Raw genomic sequence first — 27,950 nt, forward strand, 5'->3', positions numbered from 1 at the left:
CAATACACTTCAATCAGGCCTGCCTGCTTAATGCTCTCTCTCCAGCTCATGCAAAGGATGTCTCCCCTACCTGGAACACACTCTTTCATAGTCACCTTGCTCCTTAAAAGTTCAGTTGGGGGCAGTTAGGTGGTTCAGTGGATAGAGCATCAGCCCTGAAGTCAGGAGAATCTGAGTTCAAATCTGACCTCAGACACTTAACACTTCCTAGCTGTGTGACCCTGGGCAAGTCACTTAACCCCAATTGCCTCAGCCCCCCCCAAAAAAAAAGTACATAAAAGTTCAGTTGGGGTACCCCATTCTATGGACCTTTCTAGCTGCTAGTTCTCCCACCCCCCCAGGTATGACGTTCTCTGGATCTGTATTTCTCATCAGTTTAAATTTCATCAAGGACAAAGATTGGTTCATTATCCCTTAGCATAGAACCAGTTAATCAAAGGTGTATAATATCTGTTAAGTAACTAAAACCCTTGGAATAAAATGAAGAAGGGACTCCTACCGTATTTCTTAAACAACTCTGGCTGTTTCAAGGGTAGCTCAATCATTTCTCTGATGGCTTTCAGTTGGCTGGTCAAACCCCCAATGAGGTCATAAGTGACTTTCCGTGGGCTGTCATCCTCTTCTGTGGCTGTCTGGGGCTTTACAAAGTTGAATTTTGTAATGGAAGAGAGATAGTAGAATGTGTCAGCACTGCTATAGGCTCCTGCTTGGGCTGGGGGCTGCAGTCTCTCTTCTTGGAGGACAGTCCCTTCACCCGCAGGATTGGAGCCATCAGCCAGAGCAAGGCCTTCTCCTAAGCCATCACCTTCCCCAAGGTGCTGGTCAGCCTCCAGGGAGGTATCTCCTGGCTTTGGGGCAAAGCTGTTGTCTGCAGGTTTACACGGCGTACTGGTGGAGGCTCCATTGTGGGGGTATCCCAGGCTAAGCTGGCTTAGTTCCAAAGACAAGTCCCCAGTACTGGCTTCAAGGTTGGATGTTTCAGAGGCTGGTTCTTGCTTCTCACCGGCCAAACTCCTTGCAGCTCTTTCCAAGGTGAGGCCATCAGCTCCCCTTACAGATGTCACATTCAACCGGCATGGTCTTCCATAGAAAGTGAAATGCAGAACATTGCCAGGCAGCACGATTTTACCATCTAGAAAAAAAGTGTTTAGTATGCATTTGCTTTTGCATCCAGAATAAGTGACTTTCACCCCAACTCTCCTCTTCTCACCCTAACACCACTGAAGTAGAGCTGGAAGGGCCCTCAAGGATCACCTGACCCAACCCCTTCATTTTACAGATGGAGAAACTGAGGCCCAGGGAAGGGGAGGTAATTTATCTAAAGCTCGGTAGTTAATAAAGTCAAGATTGGCTCCCACACCATTCTTCAAATACTGTTCCCTAATGAGATTACTTATTTCTAAGGTCCACCTCCACTGTTCCCCCCCACCCCAAAAATCACTGAAGTCATCTTCCTAAGACTTGACCATGTTACTTCCTTGCTTCAAACTCGCCAGTGGCTTTTTAATGCCTCCGAGATAAACCAAAGCATCAAACATTTAGAGACATCTACTTTCTAGTTTCTAAAGACTGTTCACATTAACCCCTTTCATGCATTCTATGTCAATAATAGCTATGCTAACTAAGCAGCTGGGGGCTGTACACAGTACACAGTACTGCACACAGAGAGCTATGTAAAATCTGAAGTCAGCAAAAAATAGAGTTCAAATCCAGTCTCAGACAGTCCTAGCCTAGCTGAGTGATCCTTAGCAAATCCCTTAATTGCTGCTGCCTCAGTTTCTTCAAATGTAAAATGGGGAAAATACTATCTCCCATAATGGTTGTAAGGATCAAGTGAGGTAATACTTGGAAATTTTTGCAAACCTTAAAACACTACATAAATATTAATATTACTCTTGCTATCATCATTATTATTGTTGCCATTATAATTGTGATTGTTATTATTATTATCTACAATTCCATGATGATTTTCCTAAGCCCAGATTTTTTGAGAAGCTATAAAATTCAATTCAATTCAACAAATTTTGTTGTTGTTCAGTTGTTTCCAATTATATCTGACTCTTTGTGTCCCCATTTGGAGTTTTCTAGTATTTTGAAAGACACTAGAATGGTTTGTCATTTCTTTCTCAGCTCATTTTACAGATGAGAAAATTGAGGCAAATGGAGATAAGTGACTTGCCCAGGGTCACACAACTGGTAAGTATCTGAGACTGAATTTGAAATTGGGAAGATGAATCTTCCTAATTCCAAGTCCTGTGCTCTATGCACTATGGCATCACCAAGCTACAAGTCTATTATGTGAACAAAGCAAAACCACCAACCCCTGACCTCTGGAAGTTTATATTCTAATGCTTAATAAAAACATCTTCACATATATCTCCTTTACCAAATCAAGAAAACAATTTAAATAAAACATTTGCTCACCTAATTTTCTCAGAAGACAAGTAGCCAGTTCTTCCTCATTAATTTCTGCATCCCTGTCACTATAACAGAAGGTTTAAAAAAAAGTCATTACCTTTTCCCAGAAGCCGAGACATGTCTAACTTGGGAAACAGGGATATCCCTGAATCATAAGCAGGTCATTAAGACTGAGAGGGACAGAGATAGGGATAGAACCTACTATTTCACTAGTTTAGGAAACTCCTAAATGACAAATTCCTTCCACTATTGCAAGCAGTATCTTCTCTGAAATGTACTTAGAGAGTTGCCCCAAATATTAAGAGTTCAAATGACTTACCCAGGATCACACAGCCACTAATAAAAAGAACTAGTATTTATAGAGTACTTTAAGATTTACGAAGCACTTTCTAAATATTATCCCATTTGATCTCAATAGTCCTGGGAATGAGGTGCTGCTATTATCCCCCTTTACAGATGAGGAAACTGAAGCAGAGAGTGGGTAATTTGTCAAGTTTAAGGTTGAAAACTTTGTGTGTGTGTGTGTGTGTGTGTGTGTGTGTGTGTGTGAGAGAGAGAGAGAGAGAGAGAGAGAGAGAGATCCCTGCAGGGAATGATCCTTCTCATGGGCAGTCTTGCCAATTGTCAAAATATTTTAATGACCCCAACAATCAAAAACTCTATATTTCTTTGACAAAAATCTTGATTCCTTCCATCTCTCCCTATACTTCCCACCCTTGCCACACTTACATTTCAGCCTCACTCTGATCTCCAATCCCTGCATCATCTTGATTCTTTTTGAGGCTGTTACTGATACTCAGACTTCACTGACCTTCCTTTCCAATTATACTTCAAAAGTTAAACAATTTCATTCCCCATTATCTCTGGGGTCCCCCACTCACTTGTTCTTTCTCAATTTATCTCTTGCCAAAACTTAGCTCTGTATTTCTCTCTTTAGCCAACTCCTCTCCAAATCAAAGACTGATGAATGAAGCTACCAGCAACCATATGATCATGATGACCAAGTAATACAAATGGATGTAGTACCTCAATAAGAAACCTTGGGGAATCAAGACAATCCTTTTATCCTTTCCTAGTCCATCCCCTAACACTATCTTGTTTCCCAGGAGCTGTTGGAAATCTCTTTCCTTCTCATTCCAAACACTTTTCTCCCTTAACATTGTCCTCACTCTTCCAGCTGAGGACCCCAATTCTTATTTTACTAGGCCATGCACTGCAAGCTCCCTCTTCCCTCATTTTTCTTCATCCCAAAGCCCAGTGACATCGTCTTCCACTCTCGCCTCTTTTCCAAGTCTCTGATGATAAGGTGGCCCTTCCCTTTGCCAAAATCAAGAATGTACCTTTCCCTTCCATCTTCTTAGAAGATGTTATACCCCCTCTCTATAATCTTCAACTTCTCCCTATTTATTTGCTCCTTTCCTGCTGCCTTCGAACCCCCCCAAGACTCCCCATCCTCAAAAGGATTTTCACTAGACCCTTTCATCCCCACAAGCTACCATCTTTATCTCCTCTTTCTTCACAAAACTTCTTGAAGAAGTTGTCTTCCTATCATTTTTATTTCTCTTATTCAATCCTCTTGTTCAGTTATTTCAGGAATGTCCAACTTTACTTGACCCCATTTGGAGTTTTCTTGGCAAAGATACTGGAGTGGTTTGCCATTTTATTCTCTAGCTCCTTTGACAAATGAGGAAACTGAGGCAAATAGCATTAAGTAACTTGCCCAAGGTTACACAGCTAGGAAGTTCATTCCTCAACCCTTTACAATCTAGTATTTTACAATACCAAACTGAAGCTTCTCTTTCTAAAATTAGCAACGACCACTCACTTCACAGTCAAGTCAGACCTTTGTCACTTTTCATCCTACCTGATTTCTCTGCTACATTTGTCATCAATAATCACCTTCTCCAGAATTACTCTTTCTAGTTTTCACTACATCCTCTCTCACCTCTTTCTCCTACCTATCTGAACACTCCTTCTCAGTCTTTTCCCAGCTTATTATCCATTTCACATTCCCTAAGTGTGTGTTATCCCCAAATCTCTGTTCTGGGATCCTTTCTCAGCTCCTCTCTATTCTTGTTCTCTCTCTCTCTCCCTCTCTCTCTCTCTCTCTCTTTCTCTCTCTCTCTCTCTTCCTCTCTCCCTCTTGTCTCTGTCTCTCCCTCTCCCTCTCTGTCTCTTTGTCTCTGTGTATGTGTCTCTCTCTCCACCTACATCATCTCTCATGGATTTAACTGGTTCCCATCTCTCTGCAGATGTTCCATATATCTATACATCCAATCCCAGTCTCTACCTAAAACTTTGATCTCCAAAAAATTACCAGGTTTCTATTGGATTATAAAATCAGGATCAATTTGCCTAAAGTCACACACCTAGTGTCTTGAGGGCAGATTTAAACTGTGGTCATCCTGACTGCTCCACCTAGATGCCCCCAGATATCACACAAATATCTTAAATTTAAAATGAACTCATTATTTTCTCCCCCACCAAAACCTTTCCTGTTTCCCAGTCTTCTAAATCCATAATTCTGGAGATATCTTGACCTTGTCATCCTCCCTCACCCCACACATCCAATGAGCTGCCTAACTTTGGTATTTCTACCCCAATATCTCATCTTTCCACTTCAAATGCCATCCCCATGCCCAGATCCTCAGTACCTATCACCTAAACCAGAAAAAGTCACCTCCTCTTTCTGCCTCAGTTTCCTCAACTGAAAAATGGGGATAGCAAAGATATCTATCTACTCCAGGATTGTAACAAAAGATCAAATGAGATTTTTGTAAAGCACTTATCCTATAATAGGTGCTAAATGAATGCTTGTTTCCCCTTCCCCTTCCACATGAGAGAACTCTTATTTCCTTCAAAGCTTAGCTCAAGCATCACCTTCTGCATGATTCCTTTCCTAATTATCCAACTGTCATCTCCCACTTACCCAAACCACTGTTTCTTTATCTACCGCATTATTTTGTTTTAAGAATAAATTTTGACATGTACATATCTAGAACTTAAATTTGATGAGAATAAGGAGTTTGGGATTTTGTCTTTGTACCAACAATGTTTAACATAGGTGTGCCTGATACTCAGAAGGGACTTAATTAATGCTGGGCGAGATAGTGATTGAGTCACAGATTAAATGGATCATATATTGGTATTGGAAGGATGGTATGTTGACTGCTTATTTAATTTCTTTTTCTAAAATGGGACTACTTAATTTATTTCTTCCTCTGTTAATCTGGGCAATCTATATTTTTGTAAGTATTCATCCATTTCACTTAGATTATCAGATTTATTAGCAAACACTTGGGCAAAATAGCTCCTAATTAATGATGTTGATTGATATAATGGAGAGAGGCAGAGGTTCTTCCCTTCACTGGAGCAGACCCAACTTCACTAGGCGTTGCCTGATGAGATGGGATTTGCCAGGTCGTCTAGTGATGATGCTTCTCTCTCACTACAGTTGTCTTGGAGGTCAAACTTAAGAGTTTACCTCCTATTTTACAGAAGTCTTTCTAGCTTGGAAAGAACCTGCCAGGGCTGGACCATGTGAGGGGCGAGGAGTGCACTCTGGGCCATGTCATGACAAAGGGAAGGGGGAAAGGAAGGGGAAACACCTAGGAGAAGTGAGTGTACTAATGCTATAGGTGAACACAAAGCAATAATCTGATCATGTCACTCCCCTGCTCAAGAAACTGAGATGACTCCCTATTACTTCCCAGAGCAAATACAAAATGCTCAGTTTGGATTTTAAAGATCTTTATCAAGTAGCTACAATTAGCTTTCCAGCTCTATTACTAACAATTCCTGGTTTTGTCTCTTATGGTCCTGTCAAAATTGCTTGCTAATCCTCCCAGATGATACTGCATTTCCAGTCTTCATGCTTTTGCCCATGCTGTGTCCCACTCCCTTTGCCTGGAGGGCAATCCCACCACACCTCTATTTCTCGGGATACTTTATGTCTTTATAAATACAGCTCAGATAAATCACCTATTACATAAAGTCTTTCCTGATCTTCTCAACTGCTAGGACCCTCTCCATAGTCTGGTAGATAGAGATTACCTTGGAACCAAGATATGAGTTCAAGGCTTGCCTGACACTCACTGGCCATGTAATCCCGGGTAAGTGACTTCAACTCTTAGCACCATAGACTAACTCTCCATGAGAAGATAATTGCAGAGAAAGGGCTAATCTTCATCTGGAGAGGGATTTTCTCTTCTTAAGAGTTCCCTAAACTAATAAAAGGCAGGTATAACCCATATCCTCCTTTTCCCATTATTAGCTCCAATGGACATATTGCCTCTTCCAAAATAATTTCAGGTCTCTGAGTGTAAACTTTAGAATTAAGGAGGACCTCCATTCAAATCTAATTTCTGACATTAGCTGTATAATCACGTCATTTAATCTCTTGGATGCTCCAAGTATCTAAGACTAAGTGAATAGAAAGGTTGTTAAAAGCATTCTACTGGATGGAGTTTCCACCTAGGGATTTTCCCATACAAATTTCATCTTTTCTCTGGGTGAATAGAATTGTTTTTCCCAGATAACAATCCCATTCAAATGTACCTTTCAAAAGTACTATAAGACAAACTACTAGTAGGAGGAGGAGTAGAAGGAAATCTAGCTAGTATTTAACATAGAACTTTGGGACTACAAAATACTTTATAAATATTGTCTCATTTGATCCTTACAACAGTCCTGGGAGGTAAGTAATATGATTATCCCCATTTTAATGAGTAATGAAATTGAGACAGATAAAGTTAAGTGCCCTAAGAATCTGAGGCTGGATTTGAATTTAGGCTTTTCTCTAAGGCCCACAGATCTATCTGTGGTACAATAGACACCTTCTCCTTCCCTCCCCACCCTTTTTGCCTCATTTATAAATGTTCAGGAGAATCCCACATTCGGAAAATACTAGATTCACACAAGATTGAAAGATGGAAAGGACATTAAAGATCACTTAGTCCAAGCTCTCATTTGACAAATGAAGATACCGAGACCTGAAAAGAAATGATTTCCTTAAGATTTTTGTCATTCGGTTACGTCCAATTCTTTATGACCCCATTTAGGGTTTTCTTGACAAAGACACTGGAGTAGTTTACCATTTCCTTCTCCAGACCATTTTATAGATGAAGAAATTGAGGCAAACCAGGTCACACCACTAGTAAGTGTCTGAGGCTGAGTTTGAACTAAAGACTTTCTGAGTCTGGCCCCATGATCTATTCACTGAATCACTTAGCTGCCCCTTGCCTAAGATATGACAAAGCTAGTAAGAATCAAGACTAGGATAGACCCAATCACTTCTGTATAGGGACCTCAGCTGGACTAAGAGAGGGGTTTATAACCCTGGGCCCATGGGATTTCATGAGGTATATGAACTTGGATGGAGGAAGAAGGGGAAGGAATCACATCTTTATTGCTATTAACTTCTAACTGAAATTTAGCAAGTCCTTCCACTATTTAAAAATATTATCTGAGATCAGTCCATAGACTTCATCGATCTGTCACAGGGGTCTTGACAAGCAAAAAAATGGTTAAGAACGCCTGACCCTGATGATTTCTAAAGTTTTTCTAGCTCTGACATCTCATAATGCTATTTTCTGCTCCCTAAAATTAACCCACAGGCTGTCTGCAAACAAGCCATTAAAACACATCAATCATGTTCATTTGTAATAAGTAAGGAATTTTTTTTTTATTTTGTTGAGAGTAAGATACTAAAATATAGTGATACCCCCCCCCCAAATAAAAGTCATTGAAGAATTTTTCTTAATGCACAGAACAGAAAGTTTAGAAAGAAAGACAATCAAAGACATTTGAAATAAATGTACTGAATTTATTGTAAACATTTTTAAAAAGCAAGAGAACTGGGATCCTATATTATGAGCTTCCTTTTCTGTTCATCTTTGTATAGAAAAATGCTCCTGTCTCTTCAGAATAATAATAATAGTAAAATTTATTAGCATTGACCACACTGTAAAAGTGAAATGGAGCCAGGTCATGCTAATGAACCCACACACGTCATTCATAGATTACCCAGTCCCTCCCCAGCATCCCTCAGAAAACCAATCCAAACCTCAATACTAGGTCCACTCTCTCAGCTGGTACAAGTGTCCCCGTAAGAGGCTCCACCAGGACTCCATCTCCAGATTTCACTCCCAAGTTTTTTTGAACCCCTTCACTCAGGCCAACCTTTCTTCCAGGAAATCCTGCCACAGGCCATGCTGTGCAGACCTGTACCCAGCGAAGAAAACATAAGCTATTAATATCCTCATATACCTTTCCTCCAGAAGGTCAGAAATAAACTGGCAAAATTCAAGAACTCTCACCTCTTGTTGTCCGGCCCCACTCGTAAGCAGTGCTGGCCGGCCAATACAGAGGTTGGCAGATTTCATCGTGTTAAGGCCAAGTTGTGAAAAGAAATTTTGGAATGTTTTGGGGACAGGGTCATCTGCTACAAAAAAAAGGAAAAAAAAAACACATTATTTTTTCTCTAGTACTTTCACAAAAGTGACTACTTACATGGTTGGGAGTAAATTACAAAAATCATCTATTTGTATAATACATAAGAGCTTCCCCACATTGTTCATATTAATGCACATTGAAATCAGGTGGGGAGAAAGGAAAAAAGCATTTATTAAATGCTAAGTAAAAAGCAAAGTGCTAAATGCTTTGCAATTATTAACTCATTAGAGATTCACAAAACCTCTGGGAGGTAAGGGCTATTCTTACCCCCTTTACAATTTAAGAAATTGTAAGTGACTTACTTAGGGTTCCACAACAAGTAAATAGCTAAAGGCTGGATCTGAATTCATGAAGATGAGTTTTTCAGTGCTTTAAACCACATTCATTCAGTGGTTAACCGCTGTTAGATACCAGGTACCTAATAAAAACTTACTTCCTGACCGACTGACCTTCAGCAATGAAACTGAAGGCAATAGAACTAGCTTTGAATCCTGACTCTACCACCTGCTAGGGGTGTGGATTTGGATAAAGCATGACCTCAGTTTCCCCAACTATAAAGCAAGAAGGTTGCATGAGAGAAGACCTCAAAGGTACCTTCCGATTCCAAATAAATGGGAAAGCGTTGTAATTCTTGGACACCACTCTAAGTCGTAACACCACCGCCTAGCTTAACAAACACTCCGGGATCCCAAGCCATGGATGGGTACTTCTGAGTATCAGCACTCCGGCCTCGCCAGAGAAGGAAAGGCTGGGTCTCCCACCTCAGAGTCTTCAGAACAAGGAAACCATCGTGTGCTATCTATTTTATGGAGTCATTGGGAGGAAAAACAAATACAAACCCATAATGACTCAATAATCAGACTGTTGATAGAATTAATAACTGAGACCTTTCTTATTCTTAATCCTACAGAACTGCCCTCAAAGCCCGGGAGACCGAGTTCAAGTCCCCTCTGGGACCTCCCAAAAATCTACGCAAGGCCCCTGGACCATAAGCAGGAAAGAAGGTGCTGATCCCTCATCGAGGATTCCCTCTATCAATGACATCACAGGGATAGTCTATCCCTCACGTGACACATAGTTAATTCTTTGCCCCCCTTCATTCATTCCCACCAGGAAGAGCCGCACCACACGGGTCAGACAGGGCCCTTCTAGCCCCATCCGCGTTTGACAGAGAAGGAAACTGAGGCTCAGAGAGAGAAGGGACTAGAAAACGGCAGAGCCGGGGCAGATGCCAGGGGCTGAATCCAGGGGGTCGCGCGCCCCCCACGACCGGTTCCCTTTTCCCAAGCCTGGGAAGGGTTTCCCGGAAGCACACACGTGGTCGCGGCCCCCGCCCCGCCCCGCCCCTTTCGGCCAGTCCCGCCCTTTCTCCCGTAGAGTTTTACCTTTTTCCACCAAATCCACTACAATCAGGCAGCCGGGGCCGGGGCCGGGGGTACCCGCGGGCGAGGGGCCGGGGGAGGCGGCGGGGGAGGCGCTGCCGGCGCCCTGGCTCCGCCGCGATTTGCTTTTCTTGGAGGACATGCCGGGAGAGAAGACTCGGCCCCCGATGCAGGAGGAGCCCCGGGCCGCCGCCACAACGTGAGCGCAGAGAAAAACTTCCCGGGCAGAGGTTGCCGAGACTCCGCCCCCGCCCCGCCCCGCCGAAAGCCTCTGAGGCGAGAGCCTCCGCAAGCCTGGCCAGCACGGCCGTGCTGGCTCCTTCCCCCATCTTATCCCATCTCCTACATCTTCCTATAGGAGCTGAATCAGTCCTTCTGGAACTGTACCGACGTCCCGGGAGCAGGGGATAAAGAGAAGGAAGACTATCTCGGGGGACAAAAATCTTGTTACACCGGAGGAAACTGAGGCCAGAGGCTCCCCTTCACGCTCCTTTCCACAGGAGATGCACAGGGACCCTCTGAGCTCTTGCGGGCGGGAGGAGCAGGTCCTGCGGCTCCAGCAGCCCGGGTAGGCCTGAGCCTGCAGCGGCGCTGATACTCGGAGGCCTACGGTCGCCCCGCCTCCTCAGCAGCGACCCGAGGCTTCCGCCGGCAGTCGACGGGATGCGGCCGGCACTGCTGTTGGGGTGGCCGCGGCGGCCGCTGCTACGGCTGCAGCTTCTGCCGGGGCTACTGCGGCGGCCGCTGCTACAGGTGCGGGGCGGCCCGGGTCCCGGCCCCGGCGGCCTTCGAGGAGAGCTGGACCGCTTCGGGGGCGTGACGGTGCGCTTGGGTCAGCTCGGGCCTGCGGACGGCGTGGACCCAGCCACCTTCCGAACGTGGCTCCAGGGCAAGTGCGCCGCCCCTCCCCACCTGCCGGGCGCGTGCAGACGCCGGCCCGGAGCCAGCCTGGGCTCGCACCGGCGGCCTCCCTCTCCCGATCTGGGCAACGGGCGCGCAAGGAGCTTCGTCTCTACTACACTAGAGTTGGGCGAGCCACTTGGGGCCTTTTGGGGGGCTCAAATGAGGTGTCCGGTGCGTCATGCGCTTTGCAGTCCTGAAAGTGCTGAGGAGATCATTAGCAAGCGTTGTTAGAAAGTTTGCCCTCACCCTAGTCTCCTGCGGAAGTTTCTAAACCGGTTTGACTCCTGCTCTTGAAGCCCCCGGGATGGTCCGAGTCACTGCTGTTCTGGGTGGTGTGCCTCAGGTGTAACTAAAAAGGGCCTGTTATTAAACCCTCCCAATTCAGCTTTAAGCACTCGTGAATCTGGGGTTGTTGAAGTGGTACCTAAGTTGTGTAGAACCCTGAACTTGGAGTCAGGAAGACCAAATTCTACCTTAACCATTAGCTAGGGTTCCAACAAGCAAGTCAAAAAACACCAAAAACAACCTCCCCAAAAACTCTGTGCCTCAGTTTCCTCATTTGTAATATGCTGTTAATAATCTGAAATACTTCATTCTGGTGGCGTTGGGAAGACTATGGAATAACATGAGTAAACTGTTTTTTATAAACACGGGGACCCTTGGCAACCCCGAGCCAGACAGGCAATTGGGGGGGATAAAAGCACTTCGCAGGACCCCTTTGTACCTTCTTTCCAGAGGATTCTGATATTGCTTCAAACTTTTATCTAAAACATTTTATTTCTACTGGATACTTTCCCAATAGCAATCGAGACTGGATTCCCTGATTTCCCAGTGAGTAATTTCTTTTATCTGTGCAGCTCAGAACCTTCTCTTCAGCTTAAAATCTTAGTTCATTAGATGACTGAGTTTAACAGTGACTGGCCCAAGACCACACAGTTACTTTGTGTTGGAGGTAGGCCTCAAACCCAGTTCCTCCTGTCTCCAAGGCTCCAATTCCTCCTTTCCTCTCCCCAGTCCTTCTCCCTTTCACTTCTTTCTCTCCCTTTCTCCCTCTTTCCCACCCCACGTTACTGAATCCCATTGCAAATTCTAAATTTCATACCCCCCAGGGGCCTCAGCATCAGAGGGAAACAACTCCTCTCATCCATTCCCCTTTTTGAACTGAGGAAGAGTGAGACTCAGAAGGAAGGGGTTTGTCCAAGATCTCAGGGATAGTAACAGAAGCAGAATTCAAATCCAGATCTTTTATCTCAAAATGTTTATACTAGACATCATACAACTTGCTGTAGTCACAAATATACACTACCTCTTCCACCTTTTTATATTTACATTTCTGGAATAGCACTCACTAAGTGAGTGCTCACTAAGATCTCACTAAGAGATCTTAGGTGGGGCAATTCTTTCCTTAACAAGTGTGCCAGACCAACTAAAACCATAGTCTAATAACATGGAATACTAATTAATAATACTTATAAAAAATCATTTTATTATGACATGTAATATTAACGTGATGTTTACAAAACCAATAATGTAGTATGCTATGGGTAGCAAAATGGATAGAGTGCCACATTTGGAATCAGTAAGATTCATCTTCCTGAATTCAAATCTGACTTCAGACACTTAACTAGCTATATCATCCTGGGCAAGTCACTTAACCCCATTTTCCTCAGGTTCTTCATTTTAAAGATGAAGAAGGAAAAGGCAAACCCTCTTCTGTCCTTACCAAGAAAACCCCAAATGGGATCACAAAGAGTCAGACACAACTCAACTACAATTTAGTCTTTTGTCAGTCTCATAGTTTTTACATACAATGAATAATGTTACTTTATAATTACATTATTACTATATAATCTGTCATTTATATCAATAATTTTATCGTTTAATTCTTGGCTTCTGCCTCTGCTTTCTTCAGCCTCCAGTCAGCTCTGACTCGTGGCTTCTCAATCTCCAGTCTGTCCCAAGCTCTAAAACTCCCTCTATTTATGTGATCTCCTAAAGGTTAACTCCACCTTCTGGAGGGAGAGGGATTCTGGGTTATCTCCCAGAGTGCTCTCTGGTCCTGAGAGAGGTGTGAATTCAGACTAAGCCAGCCCTGAATTCTCTTGTGAACTCCATTGAGTACTTAGATACTTATGAGCTCTCTAAAGGTGTGAACACAAGCATTGTTCAGTCAGTTCCACTTAGTACCTAGTTCAAGTTCTGGCCCAAAATATCTCTAAGATTAAATTAACTCCAATGTCTTAACACTTTCTAAAGATTCCAACATGTAATAATAGAATTAGGGATAATTATATAACTATAATAAATGGCAATATATAATAAAAACATAAGATAAATTTCATGAAATTAAGCCATTCTAATGTATTATATTAATAATATATTACACACATATATAAGTATATTATTTTATATATATATAGTATACATATATATAATTTTAATCTTGGAGACCGATACATCTAAACTGGAACAACCCACCATGTTTTCCAACATGACTCCAACAAAAGATTTCTAATAATATTAGGGGCCTGAAGAAAGAATGTCACTTGTAACAATGCATTTCTGGGCTGACATTCCAGAAATGGAGCAGCCTAGTCATAGCCCATTCTTCCCAGAATGGGAAAATGTCTGTTCTCCCACACTTATAACTCAAATCTGAATTAAATAGGAAGGTGTCTGCAGTAGAGTTAAGTAAAAAAGATTTTATTTTCCCCTAAGGATGGGCCAAGAGATTATCTTTTAATCTAATTTGACTTGATAAAACAGGCTATTCTTTGCCTAATTCTTACCTAGCCTTTATCACTGAAATGGGCATTGCCTAAATCAAAGTGAGACTTGCTAAAGACTTTATTTTATAAAGGCCAAGGTCTCCCAGTATATCCAGGGCCATCTCGAGTCATCCTGATCTGTATCTTGCCACTGAACCTAAATGGCTCAGGAGGAGAAAGTGAGAATGGTCATAGAATCATCTTTATGATGTCATGGTGTCCTCTTCAAGAATGAAGGATAAACAACAGCATGTAGATATGGGAAACAATGAATAGAAAATACAGCATATAATGTCAGTTTTTCTGTTACGCCAACTCTACTGAAATGTTTTTCACCCTTTTTTTCTTTGTTACAAGAGATGACTCTCTGGGGAGGCAGGAATAGAGAGATAGATGGGGAAATGTAGATGAGTGATTAAAATGAAAAATCTAAAAAAAGTTTTTTTTTTTTTTTTTTTAAGTAAATGGAAACATCACATTGGAGCTGAATAATGTGAGATTAAGTGGCCAAGCTTGGCCCCAAGGGAAAAAATATAAGCAAGTTCCTCCCTCTTTTCTTTCCAAAGGTGGAAGTCTATGGTATAAAACACTACCTATAATATCAGAAATTTTTGATATGTTGATTATATTCAGCTAGTTTATTTCTTTTTTATTCTTTGGTATAAGACATGCCCTCTGGGAGGAGAAGGAAGGAAGGAGGTATTGAGAAATACAGGTGCCGTGAAAACAAAAAATAATAAAAATGAATTTTTACAACTATTTTTGTTTCATCCTTCTGAATTTCAGCCTCAATCCAGCAATGGCGAGCAGAGGGCAGAATAGCCGTCTGGCTGCATATTCCTATCTTCCAAAGCCAGTTTATAAGTCCAGCGGCTTCCCTGGGCCTTCGCTTTCACCACGCAGAATCTGATGCATCCCTGATGACCCTCTGGCTTGGGGAAGGACCCAGCCGCTTGCCAGGCTAAACCACCCATCAAGTAGGAGTTGCAGGTCAGTGTCTAAGCCAGCAATTTCCTCAAACTCACCTTTGGCAGAATTTGGTGAACTGTAAATCCATCAGATTTCTAGCTTTTGGGAGCTAAGATTACCGAAGGAGCAACTTTCATTCAAGGAACAGCCCACAGATTCTCAGAGTGCCAAAGGCTTTACAGGATTTTTTCTACATTAGCAAAGTAGCCTGTGATGTGCAGAGACCAAAGTATTTGAGGTCAGAAAGCCTAAGTTCAAATCCTGGTAGGACAGTGAAAAGGAGGTTAGATTTAGAATCAAAGGACTAGTCTTCATATCCTGATTTTGCTATTTGAGTCAATCAAAAAACATTTATTTAGTATCTACTGTGCTAATACAAAAAGACAAATACAAAGAGACAAAAGATGGTCCCTTCTCTTAAGAAGAACACAATCTAATGGGGAACAAGAAGCAAACATATATAAATATTACATTAACTTATCACATATTACTATAACATTATAATAACATAGTGGGCAGCTAGGTGATGCCGTGGATAGTCAAGCTTTAAGTCAATAAGACTCATCTTCATGAATTCAAATCTAGCCTCACCCACTAACTTGATGTGTGACCAGGGCAAATTACTTAACTCCATTTGCTTTAGTTTCCTCATCTGTAAAATAAGCTGGAGAAGGAAAAGACAAACTATTCCAGTGTCTTTGCCAAAAAAACCCAGATGGTCACGAAGCATCGCATACAGTTGAACAACAACAATCATATATGTTATAATAGGATATTTAATAAAATATATATGTATATACCATTGTAATATATTATATATGGTTGTATATTATATATAATTAACATTATATATTATGTTGTAATTATATACTTAGCTTATTATCTTCCCTATTAGATTGTGAGCAGTGTGAAGACACTGAGAGGAAAAAAATCCAAATGCTATAACCAAATGTAAATTTGGCTTGATCACATGTGTTCCCATCATGTATGCTGCTTAGTGTACAGCTAGGTCATGATTAATGTGAATGATGAATCCTTTGAAGTAGTCTCATCATTCAAATCCACTCTGCAGATTTCCATTGGTCTGGAGCCTAGTTACCATATTTTACATAATTATAACTTTGAAAAGTATAAATTTAAATATATGATCACTTACAGGTTTTGTTATTTGATCAAGTCCTAGTTGTAATCTAAGATGTTGTCCACTCTTTTAATGATTTGTGTTTTGGTGAGCCAATATATTTCAGATTTGCGGGGGAGAAGAGCGGGAAAAGAAAATGTTTTGTAGCTACTGTTCTAATTATACAATTTTAGTAAATGCTTTAACTTTGAGCCAATTGTGTCTCTGGCTTCCTTTTAAAGAGAAGCTCACCAGTGTGGGCTCATGAGTTATAATTTTAGTAGTGTGAAACACTCTAGAGTGTCTAGTGCAGTATGTGAGAATAGACATTCTTCTGAGGACTCAACTTACAAACCTATTGCTGTGGACTTGAAGAAGTAGTCCAAAAAGGATGCTATGTGTATATTGTTTGTCAAGGTAGTAGAAGGGTTCTATTTATGTTTTCCTCCCTTCAGTATATTTTACAAGTGTTTTATTGTTGCTTTTTTAAAATGTCTTATCATAAACTCACTTCCCAGCTATCCCCAAATTCTGAGTTGAAGACTTCCCTTTTAACAAATTATACGTTTTAAAGGATACCTAGTAATTCATTGGACAGTGAGGTGGCAAAGAGCCATTGTGTCTGGAATCAAGAAGACCTGATTCAAATCCAGCCTCAGACACTTCGTAGTTATATGATTCTGAACAAGTCACTTCATCCCATTTGCCTCATTTATCTGGAAAATGAGTTGGAGGTGCAAATGGCAAACCATTTCAGTATCTTTGCCAAGAAAACCCTATTGGTGTTAAGAAGAATCATAGAGGACTGAAAAAACAAACAAGTAAACAACAATAAATGATTTTTGTGGGTGGAGATTCTAGAGGATAATCCCAGTCTAAACTTTTATCTACCCTGATTGGATCTATCCTTTTCAGTCCTTTAATTAATAAGTATTCATGTAGACTAAAGATACTCTAAAAAAGGATATATTATCAGAGAACTGGGTGTGAATTCTGATTCACACCCTTTATGAATTTGTTTTTGTTTTTTTTTTTTTTTTTTTTTTTTTTTTTTTTTTTATTTAATAGCCTTTAATTTACAGGATATATATACATGGGTAACTTTACAGCATTAACAATTGCCAAACCTCTTGTTCCAATTTTTCACCTCTTACCCCCCCACCCCCTCCCCTAGATGGCAGGATGACCAGTAGATGTTAAATATATTAAAATATAAATTAGATACACAATAAGTATACATGACCAAAACGTTATTTTGCTGTACAAAAAGAATCAGACTCTGAAATATTGTACAATTAGCTTGTGAAGGAAATCAAAAATGCAGGTGTGCATAAATATAGGGATTGGGAATTCAATGTAATGGTTTTTAGTCATCTCCCAGAGTTCTTTTTCTGGGCATAGCTAGTTCAGTTCATTACTGCTCCATTAGAAATGATTTGGTTGATCTCGTTGCTGAGGATGGCCTGGTCCATCAGAACTGGTCATCATATAGTATTGTTGTTGAAGTATATAATGATCTCCTGGTCCTGCTCATTTCACTCAGCATCAGTTCGTGTAAGTCTCTCCAGGCCTTTCTGAAATCATCCTGTTGGTCATTTCTTACAGAACAGTAATATTCCATAATTTTCATATACCACAATTTATTCAGCCATTCTCCAACTGATGGACATCCATTCAGTTTCCAGTTTCTAGCCACTACAAAAAGGGCTGCCACAAACATTCGTGCACATACAGGTCCCTTTCCCTTCTTTATAATCTCTTTGGGATATAATCCCAGTAGTAACACTGCTGGATCAAAGGGTATGCACAGTTTGATAACTTTTTGAGCATAGTTCCAAACTACTCTCCAAAATGGTTGGATTCGTTCACAACTCCACCAACAATGAATCAATGTCCCAGTTTTCCCACATCCCCTCCAACAATCATCATTATTTTTTCCTGTCATCTTAGCCAATCTGACAGGTGTGTAGTGGTATCTTAGAGTTGTCTTAATTTGCATTTCTCTGATTAATAATGACTTGGAGCATCTTTTCATATGACTAGAAATAGTTTCAATTTCTTCATCTGAGAATTGTCTGTTCATATCCTTTGACCATTTTTCAATTGGAGAATGGCTTGATTTTTTATAAATTAGAGTTAATTCTCTATATATTTTGGAAATGAGGCCTTTATCAGAACCTTTGACTGTAAAAATATTTTCCCAGTTTATTGCTTCCCTTCTAATCTTGTCTGCATTAGTTTTGTTTGTACAAAAACTTTTCAGTTTGGTATAATCGAAATTTTCTATTTTGTGATCAGTAATGATCTCTAGTTCTGCTTTGGTCATAAAGACCTTCCCCTTCCACAGGTCTGAGAGGTAAACTATCCTATGTTCCTCTAATTTATTAATAATTTCATTCTTTATGCCGAGGTCATGAACCCATTTTGACCTTATCTTGGTGTACGGCGTTAAGTATGGATCAATGCCTAGTTTCTGCCATATTAGTTTCCAATTTTCCCAGCAATTTTTATCAAACAGTAAGTTCTTATCCCAAAAGCTGGGATCTTTGGGTTTGTCAAAGACTAGGTTGCTATATTTGTTGACTGTTTTATCCCTTGAACCTAATCTATTCCACTGATCAACTAATCTATTCCTTAGCCAATACCAAATAGTTTTGGTAACTGCTGCTCTATAATATAATTTTAGATCTGGTACAGCTAAGCCACCATCATTTGATTTTTTTTTCATTAATTCCCTTGAAATTCTTGACCTTTTGTTTTTCCATATGAACTTTGTTGTTATTTTTTCTAGGTCATTAAAATAGTTTTTTGGGAGTCTGATTGGTATAGCGCTAAATAAATAGATTAGTTTAGGTAATATTGTCATCTTTATTATATTTGCTCGCCCTATCCAAGAGCATTTAATATTTTTCCAATTGGTTAGATCAGACTTAATTTGTGTGAAAAGTGGTCTGTAATTTTGCTCATAAAGTTTCTGATTTTCCCTTGGCAGATAGATTCCTAAATATTTTATATTATCAGTAGTTACTTTAAATGGAATTTCTCTTTGTAACTCTGACTGTTGGATTTTGTTAGTGATATATAAGAATGCTGATGACTTATGTGGGTTTATTTTATAACCAGCAACTTTGCTAAAGTTGTGGATTATTTCTAATAACTTTTTAGCAGAATCTCTGGGGTTCTCTAAGTATACCATCATGTCATCGGCAAAGAGTGATAATTTGGCTTCCTCATTGCCTATTCTTATTCCTTTAATCTCTTTCTCAGCTCTTATTGCTATAGCTAGCGTTTCTAATACAATATTAAATAGTAACGGTGATAGTGGGCAACCTTGTTTCACTCCAGATCTTATTGGGAATGGTTGCAGTTTGTCTCCATTACATATGATGCTTACTGATGGTTTTAAATAGATGCTGCTGATTATTTTAAGGAAAAGTCCATTTATTCCTATACTCTCAAGTGTTTTTAATAGGAATGGATGTTGGATTTTATCAAATGCTTTTTCTGCATCTATTGAGATGATCATATGGTTTTTGTTAATTTGGTTATTAACATGGCCAATTATATTGATAGTTTTCCTAATATTGAACCAGCCCTGCATTCCTGGTATAAATCCTACTTGATCATAGTGTATTATCTTGGAGATGATTTTCTGTAGTCTTTTTGCTAATATCTTATTTAAGATTTTAGCATCAATATTCATTAGGGAGATTGGTCTATAATTTTCTTTCTCTGTTTTCAGCCTACCTGGTTTAGGTATCAGTACCATGTCTGTGTCATAGAAGGAATTTGGTAGGACTCCTTCATTCCCTATTTTATCAAATAATTTATATAGCATTGGGGCCAATTGTTCTTTAAATGTTTGGTAAAATTCACATGTAAATCCATCTGGTCCTGGGGATTTTTTCTTAGGGAGTTGTTTAATTGCCTGTTCTATTTCTTTTTCTGAAATGGGACTATTCAAGCAATTTACTTCTTCCTCTGTTAGTCTGGGAAGTCTGTATTTTTGGAGGTAGTCATCCATTTCACTTAGGTTATCAAATTTATTGGCATAAAGTTGAGCAAAATAACTCCTTATTATTTCTCTAATTTCCTCTTCATTGGTGGAAAGTTCTCCCTTTTCATTTTTAAGACTACTAATTTCATTTTCCTCCCTCCTTTTTCTAATCAGATTTACCAAAGGCTTATCTATTTTATTGGCTTTTTCATAGAACCAACTCTTAGTTTTATTAATTAGTTCAATAGTTTTTTTACTTTCAATATTTTTAATTTCTCCTTTTAATTTTAGAATTTCCAATTTAGTATTTGATTGGGGGTTTTTAATTTGGTCTTTTTTTAGTTTTTTTAGTTGCAAGCCCAATTCATTAATCTTTTCTTTCTCTGTTTTATTCAAGTAAGCCTCTAAGGATATAAAATTCCCTCTTATTACCGCTTTGGCTGCATCCCACAAATTTTGGTATGATGTCTCATCATTGTCATTATCTTGAGTGAAATTATTAATTGTATCTATAATTTGCTGCTTCACCCAATCATTCTTTAAGATGAGATTGTTTAGTTTCCAATTACTTTTTGGTCTATTTCCCCCTAACTTTTTGTTGAATGTAGTTTTTATTGCATCATGATCTGAAAAGAAAGCATTTACTATTTCTGCTTTCTTGCATTTAATTTTGAGGTCTTTATGTCCTAATATATGGTCAATTTTTGAATAGGTTCCATGAACTGCTGAGAAGAAAGTATATTCCCTTCTATCTCCATTCAATTTTCTCCAAAGATCCAACATACCTAATTTTTCTAATATTCTATTTACTTCTTTAATTTCTTTCTTATTTGTTTTGTGGTTTGATTTGTCTAATTCTGAGAGTGCAAGGTTGAGATCTCCTACTATTACAGTTTTGTTGTCTATTTCTTCTTGCAACTCTCTTAACTTCTCCTTTAGGAAGTTGAGTGCCATACCACTTGGTGCATATATGTTTAATATTGATATTGCTTCGTTGTTTATGCTACCCTTTAGCAGGATGTAGTTTCCTTCCTTATCTCTTTTAATTAGATCAATTTTTACTTTTGCTTGATCTGAGATAAGGATGGCTACCCCTGCTTTTTTGACTTCACCTGAAGCATAATAGATTTTGCTCCAGCCTTTTACCTTTACTCTATATGTATCCCCCTGCTTTAAATGTGTTTCTTGTAAACAACATATTGTAGGGTTCTGACTTTTGATCCAGTCTGCTATCTGCCTCCTCTTTATGGGGGAGTTCATCCCATTCACATTTACGGTTAGAATTACTAAATCTGTATTTCCTGCCATCCTAATAACCCCAGATTGTGCTTTACTTATTCTTGCCTCCCCCAACCCTCTTTCCCCCTTTTAAACTTATGTACCCCTCTTGTATCACGATACTTATCCTCTTTATAATCCCTCCCTCCCCCCCTTTGAGTCTTTCCCCCTTCCTTCCCTTATTACTCTTTTTCTTTTCCCTTTTCCTCTCCCCCGTTTTTAATGAGGCGAGAGAGAATTTTCTCTAAAACAAATGTCAATTATTTTTTCTTTGAGCCAACTCTGATGAGAGTAAGATTCACACAATGTTCCTCCCCCTCTCTAAATTCCCTCAGATATGATAAGTTTCCTTAGCCTCTTTGTGGGATGTGGTTTCCCTCTTTTTATCCCTCCTTCCCACCTTATTCTGCCATCATCCCTTTTCCATATCTACTTCCCTTTTTTATGTTATATCAGTACAATCAAATTATACATGTATTCTTTTTGTATATCCACAACAGAAATACAATTCTCAAGAGTTATTTTTACCTTTTCTGCATCTCTTGAGTTCTATGCTTGGAGATCAAATTTTTTGTTTAGTTCTGGTTTTTTCTTCAGAAACAAATGGAATTCATTTGTTTCATTAAATGTCCATCTTCTTCCCTGGAAGAAAATGCTCAGCTTAGCTGGGTAGTTTATTCTTGGCTGCATCCCAAGTTCTTGTGCCTTTCGGAATATCATATTCCAGGCCCTTCTTTCCTTTAATGTAGAGGCAGCCAGATCTTGGGTGATCCTTATTGTGGCACCTCGGTATTTAAATGGTTTTTTTTTGGCTGCTTGTAAAATTTTTTCCTTAATCTGATAGTTCTGAAATTTTGCCACAATATTCCTTGGGGTTTTTATTTTAGGGTTTCTTTCAGAAGGTGTTCGATGAATTCTTTCAATGCCTATTTTACCTTCTGATTCTATTACATCTGGGCAGTTCTCTTTGATGATTTCTTGTAAAATAGTATCTAGGCTCTTTTTTTCATCATAGTTTTCAGAAAGTCCAATAATCCTCAGATTATCTCTCCTAGATCTATTTTCCAAGTCTGTCGTTTTTGCAAGTAGATAATTCATGGTTTTTTCCAGTTTGTCATTTTTTTGTTTTTGCTTGACTGATTCTTGCTGTCTCAATGAATCATTAGTTTCTATTTGTTCAGTTCTAATTTTTAAAGAATTATTTTCTTCATTAGCTTTTTTTACTTCTTTCTGTATATGTCCAATTGAGTTTTTGAATGTATTGTTTTGGTCTGTGGAATTTTTTTCCATTTCACTAATTTTTTTTTTTAGTGAATTATTTTCTTTTTCCAATTCACAGATCCTACTTTCTTGCAAGTTCTTTGTCTTTTCCAATTCACAAATCCTACTTTCTAGTGAATTCTTTATTTTTTCCAATTCACAATTCTTACTTTCCTGAGATTTTTTTATTTTTTCCAATTCACCAATTTTGTTTCCCTGCACTTCCTGGGAATTTTTTAACTTTTCCAATTCGTATTTCAGGAAGTTGTTGCTCTCTTGTAAGGCTTCTCTTTCCTTTCCCCATTTATCTTCTAACTCTCTTTTGAGACTTTTAATGGTCTCTTCTATGAGAGCATTATGTAAAGGAGGACAGTCTGATGCATTTTTGCTGTTTGAGGTCTCTTCAGGTTTGCTGACCTGCTCTTTTTCTGCATAGAAGCTGTCGATTGTTCTTTTCATCTTTTTATTCATGTTTTAAAGCCTTTAGGGTAGGTCTCCTAGGCAAGGGGGTTACCAGCTTCCTCTGCAGAGCAGGGAGAGATGTAAACCGATTTCCGGCTCCAAGGTATGGGAGTGCTCCGAGTGAGAGTTTTCCCTTCCCCCAACAGGAAGTGGATTCAGCACTGGCCGAGCTATCAAACTGCTTAGTAGGGCTGAGTGGATTATCGATTGCCCTAGGCTAGAGACTAAGTGGTGAAAGTGTCACTGCCCCAGGCCGGAGCCTCTTGTGGGACTGTGAGTATTAGCAGCTGAGCGCAGACTGCAGACCGCCCGGAACTCTGCCCCAGTGTCTCTGCCCAATGCAAATCGGCCCTGGAAAAGCTCTTATGGCCCCAAGCCGAGCTCCCCACTGTGCAGATTGGAGGCTAACCCGGGCTGCGTCCTCCTGCGGTGCAGGGTCACAACTGCCCCAAGGAAAAGCCCTTACTGCGGGTTGGGGCTGCGCGCTTGTGCTGAGATCTGTGCTTTCTCCCTCGGTTTGAGACTCTCCTCGGAACCTAATTTCTCTCCCTGTCTGCGCCGATCTCCCCCCTGGCCCCGGAACCAACCTTTTTTGGCGAGACTGCAGATTTTCTTCGGCCGGTGAGTTGTTCTATTTCTTATCTTTACGAATTGTAGCAGTCAAGACTATTTTTGAGGCTCGATATAATATTGATAAAGAGGGTAAGAGAAGAGCTTAGAAAGTCGCGTGTGTCTTCTCCGCCATCTTGGCTCCGCGCCCACCCTTTATGAATTTGAACAAGATAAGCCATTCTCTGTACCTCAGTTTCCTTATCTGTCAAAAGGGCTAGGATTAGATCATCTTTAAGATTCCTTCCATATCTGAATCTATGATCTTTAGACCCTGTAATTATGGATAGCCTGGATGGATTAAATGTAACTAATTCCTTAAATACTTCTCTATTATATATGTGAGGATTTGAGGTGAGTGAGCATACTCACTGCAGAATTAGGGTACCAGTTATCACATGGACATCAACCAGTTTCTCCCATCTCCACCTAGATGGGAATAGACACAACTTGAGTAATTACTGGATCAGTACAAATAAATGGATTGATGCTGTCTTTTATAATGTTAAGTACCACTGGAAAGGACCTTATTTCATGGAGTTGAGATCCATGCTCTCACAGAATTGTTCCTTTTTGTCAGGTTGACCATCATTTTTTCCTAGGTTTAAAGCATCAGAGTCATTTGTGATTTGTTCATTTCCCTCACTTCTTGAATATAATCTCTTAGTAACTTTTTCATCCTACTAATTTTTTCTTCATTTCTCAAATCCGTCCCTTCTTTTCCATTTGACATCATTTAAATTTAAGTCCCTGCTACTCTTTCACCTGGAAGATTGCAATAACTCCTTAACTCATTTCCTAGTTTGTGGTCCCTCTTTCCTTCACCCTCATTTATATATTACTATCAGATTTAGTATAATTTCTGTTGCTTTTCCTTTTACTATATCACTCTGCTGCTCAAAACAATTTAATGATTCCCTATCATCTACAAGAAAAAGTCACAGTTTCTTAGTATGGCAGTTGAGTGTCTTCATAATCCAACAACAAATTAACACAATGGATAGTGGTCCTAGTGTCAGGAAGTTGTGAGTTCAACACCTACCTCAGATATTTCTTTACTATGCAGGCTTGGGCAAATCACCTTTTGCCTCAGTTTCCTCATGTATAAAATGACCTGGAGAAGGAAATAGCAAACCATTCCAGTATCTTTGCTAAGGAAACTTCCAAATGGATTCTTGAAGAGGAAGGACACAACTGAATCTATTGAATAACAATGTCCAGGTTATTCCATGAAGACTTTTTGACTGACCAAAACTAATCAAAAGTTAAATCTCTCTCTTTAATCCTTTTAGCACTTAACAGCACAGGCAAGAAGACTTCCATAAGTCACAGAATAAAATATATCTCTTTACACCTCATATTGTTAATGTTGGACCCTTAAAGTAGACCAGCCAATTCTCAGATTAATGAAGACACTAATTGTTCAAGTGAGCCCCAGTTGAGTAGTTTACTCTATTTTTATGCACCAAATCATAGAGTTAACATAATTATTCTGCCTCTACTACCTTTGTTGACATCAACAATCACACTCAGAAATCTCAGCTCAATTACTTCATTTCTGAAAGTGTAATTTCATAATTATAATAATGACACTATAACAACTTCCACATGGCATGTACCCAAATATCTTCCCTCCTCACCACATTAATTGCAAGGCATTTAACAAGGTCTGGATCCCAACATATTTGCCTTCCCCACAGAAAGGTCAGCATGGCCTCATACAGATTAAACTTGTCAGTAGGGTTCATCATTGTATTTCATCCACATTCTTTGAAACCTCACTTTGTACTTTGGCTGTAGTGCTGCAGAAAGATAAATAGAGATCTGAGATTTCACTGATGGCAGCCCCCCCAGGAGAAACACCATTCCCTCTACCCATGTAGGTCAGCTTCTGATAGCCTGAGGTTATTGTCTGGTCAGGCAGCTCCAAGGACAGTGTTCTATTCATTTTATAACACTGCCCTTGTCCAAATCCCAGTCTTTCTACTAATTATATTAACTTGAGAAAGACCTTTCTTCTCTTCTAATCTCAGTTTCCTCATCTGCAAAATGAAAACGATTGATTAGATAAGAGATTCTTCATCTTTTTGGTGTCATGGCTCCCTCTAGCAGTAGGGTAAAGCCTGTGGACTCTTTATCAGGATCATATTTTCAAATATATAAAAATATACATAGGATTATAATGGGAAACAATTGTGGTAAAATCAAGATTTCCTTTTTTTCCCCCATTCAGATATATAGACTTTCTGAAGTGTTTCCATGGACACTTGATCAATATGCCTCTGCACCAGATGAACTCTATAGACTAAACTCTAATAGACCCTCTATTTAATCCTAACCCTACCTTTGTCAATTTATGAGCTCCTTCTCTAGGCCAAACCATGAGCTGGCTCCAGTTCAAACTGACTAGTGAAAGCTGATAGTCAATTTTCATTATGAACATTTGTACCCCAGAAATCAGCAAACACTGCAAGGCAGGGCTTGATGTCATTTTCTTGATTGTTTAATCTTAAGAAAATGATGGAAAAAATGTTGATAATGAAATTAAACTTTAAAATATGTAACATGTACTTTTCCTCCCAGAAAGCTGATTATTAAATATTTATCAACATACCCTTGGGGCTAAATCTTTTTGATTTTATTAGCTTGTACCACTCACTTGATTGTTGCATATTTTACATTATGCCATTAATTATCTCTCTCTGTGAATGTGTTTGTGTGTGATCTCATTAAGCCTTTGCCTTTCCCCCATAATGCCCAGCATATCCCTTATATATACAATGGATTCTCAGTAAAAACTTATTAGTAAATTGATGCTACCTCTATCTAGCAAGCTTATTGGATGGTTATGGACCCCAAAGAATCCAAGCTTCTAATTTTTCTGCTCCATATTTCTGTGGATATGAACCACAAAATCTGCTCCAAGACCATCCAGCTCATGAAAGAATCTGTTACCAGGGAGTGTATCAAATCAATGAACAGCAATCAGTGATTAGTGATTGCTGATCAGCAATCAGAAAATGGCATTGGCTTTTTCCATTTGATGTTTAAGCCTAGCCTGAATCAATGCTTTTGAATTGTGGCACTGGAGAAGATTTTTGAGAGTCCCTTGGACAGCAATATCAAATTAGTCAATACTTAAAAGATATTAAGCTATTCACTGGAAGGATTGGAACTGAAACTTAAATACTTTGGCCATATAAAGAGAAGATACGATTCATTGGAAGATCCCAATATTAGGAAAGATTGAAGGAAAAAGGAACAGAGGATGAGATGGATAAATAGTGTCATGGAAACAATGAATGTGAACCTAGACATATTTTGAGAGATAATGGAATATAGAAAGGTCTGGTGTGCTGTGGTCCATGGAATTACCAAGAGTGGGACACACCAGAAAAACAACAAAGAACAGCAGCAATCTATTACTGTGTGAGCAAGAACCTGACTTTTCTGGCTAAATACAGAGTATAGTAAGCGAGCCCTAATCCTTATTCCAAGCTCTTTAACTTTCCTATGGAACAATTAAGACTTCTACCTCAGAAAATATAATACTCAGTTTTTAATTTTTTTTTTCTTTATAAATTTTAAGAGATTAAGTGCTTAAAACTGCTCTGAAGACTTTTGGGACATTTGGGATTATATAATGGTAAATTAAAAGTTTAAAAGGGAATCAGAGATTATGTGGCCCAAGAATTCCTTATCTGTCTTTTCTTTTGGAATCTTTTGGCAATCTGACAAAACAAACATCCCTTTTCACAATAATGTTTTAAAATAACTGAAGTACTAAATTTCAATTATAAGTTAGTGAAAATAAAGCTGTAATTTTTTCCCCCATGGACCCAAAATTATTGACTTTGTCTAGAAGATGGTGATATGTCACCATCTGGTTCCTTGAAAACATCTTAACATCATGGTTGAGATTGGAATATCATTCTAATTATGACTACTATACAGTATTAGACCTTTAGCTTTCAAATTAGGACCACCAGGGGGAGCTCACATTTTGATTTCATGGTACCTGATTTTTCCCTAGGTCTTAAAACCTTCAAAAATGAACTAAAAATTTGACCATCTGATAAATATGCTAGATTACTGAATTTTAAAGGTGTGTCTTCATTTTAGTATTTTGCTTATACTGTTTCCTCCAGGGAAAAACATCATTGCAAAGTCAAATAGAATAGAAAGCATGTTTTCTGATAGAGAGCTTACAATCTCACTATTGATTCCTTGATGGTTTTTAAAAACTACTTTAATGATACAAACCAGGTTGTTTTTCTTTAAGAAAAAACTGTTTTACCTAGTACAGCACTGGGTTTGTAATCAGGAGACAA

At 39.3% G+C, this 27,950-nt stretch overlaps 2 protein-coding genes across 3 annotated transcripts in view; one reads left to right on the forward strand and one right to left on the reverse strand.

Moving 5' to 3' along the window:
- Nucleotides 1-10,483, reverse strand: part of SPATA5 (spermatogenesis associated 5) — a 244,693-nt gene extending 234,210 nt beyond the window's left edge. The window contains exons 1-5 of one of the 2 annotated variants that reach the window (XM_031941363.1): nt 10,257-10,483; nt 8,736-8,857; nt 8,483-8,640; nt 2,425-2,483; nt 500-1,132 (exon numbers count right to left, since the gene is read on the reverse strand). In XM_031941363.1, the coding sequence (XP_031797223.1) occupies nt 500-1,132; nt 2,425-2,483; nt 8,483-8,640; nt 8,736-8,857; nt 10,257-10,395 (1,111 nt within the window). In that variant the 5' untranslated portion in view covers nt 10,396-10,483. Of the gene's footprint in view, nt 1-499; nt 1,133-2,424; nt 2,484-8,482; nt 8,641-8,735; nt 8,861-10,256 lie in introns of both variants that reach the window. The other variant, XM_031941362.1, reaches the window with a different exon arrangement.
- Nucleotides 10,484-10,520: 37 nt separating this feature from the next.
- NUDT6 (nudix hydrolase 6) overlaps nt 10,521-27,950 on the forward strand; it is a 44,420-nt gene continuing 26,990 nt past the window's right edge. Inside the window, 2 exon segments of the mRNA XM_031941364.1 lie at nt 10,521-11,142; nt 14,711-14,914. Coding sequence (XP_031797224.1) covers nt 10,917-11,142; nt 14,711-14,914 — 430 coding nt within the window. The 5' untranslated portion in view covers nt 10,521-10,916.

The sequence above is a fragment of the Sarcophilus harrisii genome, chromosome 6 (genome assembly GCF_902635505.1).
Source record: "Sarcophilus harrisii chromosome 6, mSarHar1.11, whole genome shotgun sequence".
In the NCBI taxonomy this organism is placed as follows: Eukaryota; Metazoa; Chordata; class Mammalia; order Dasyuromorphia; family Dasyuridae; genus Sarcophilus; species Sarcophilus harrisii.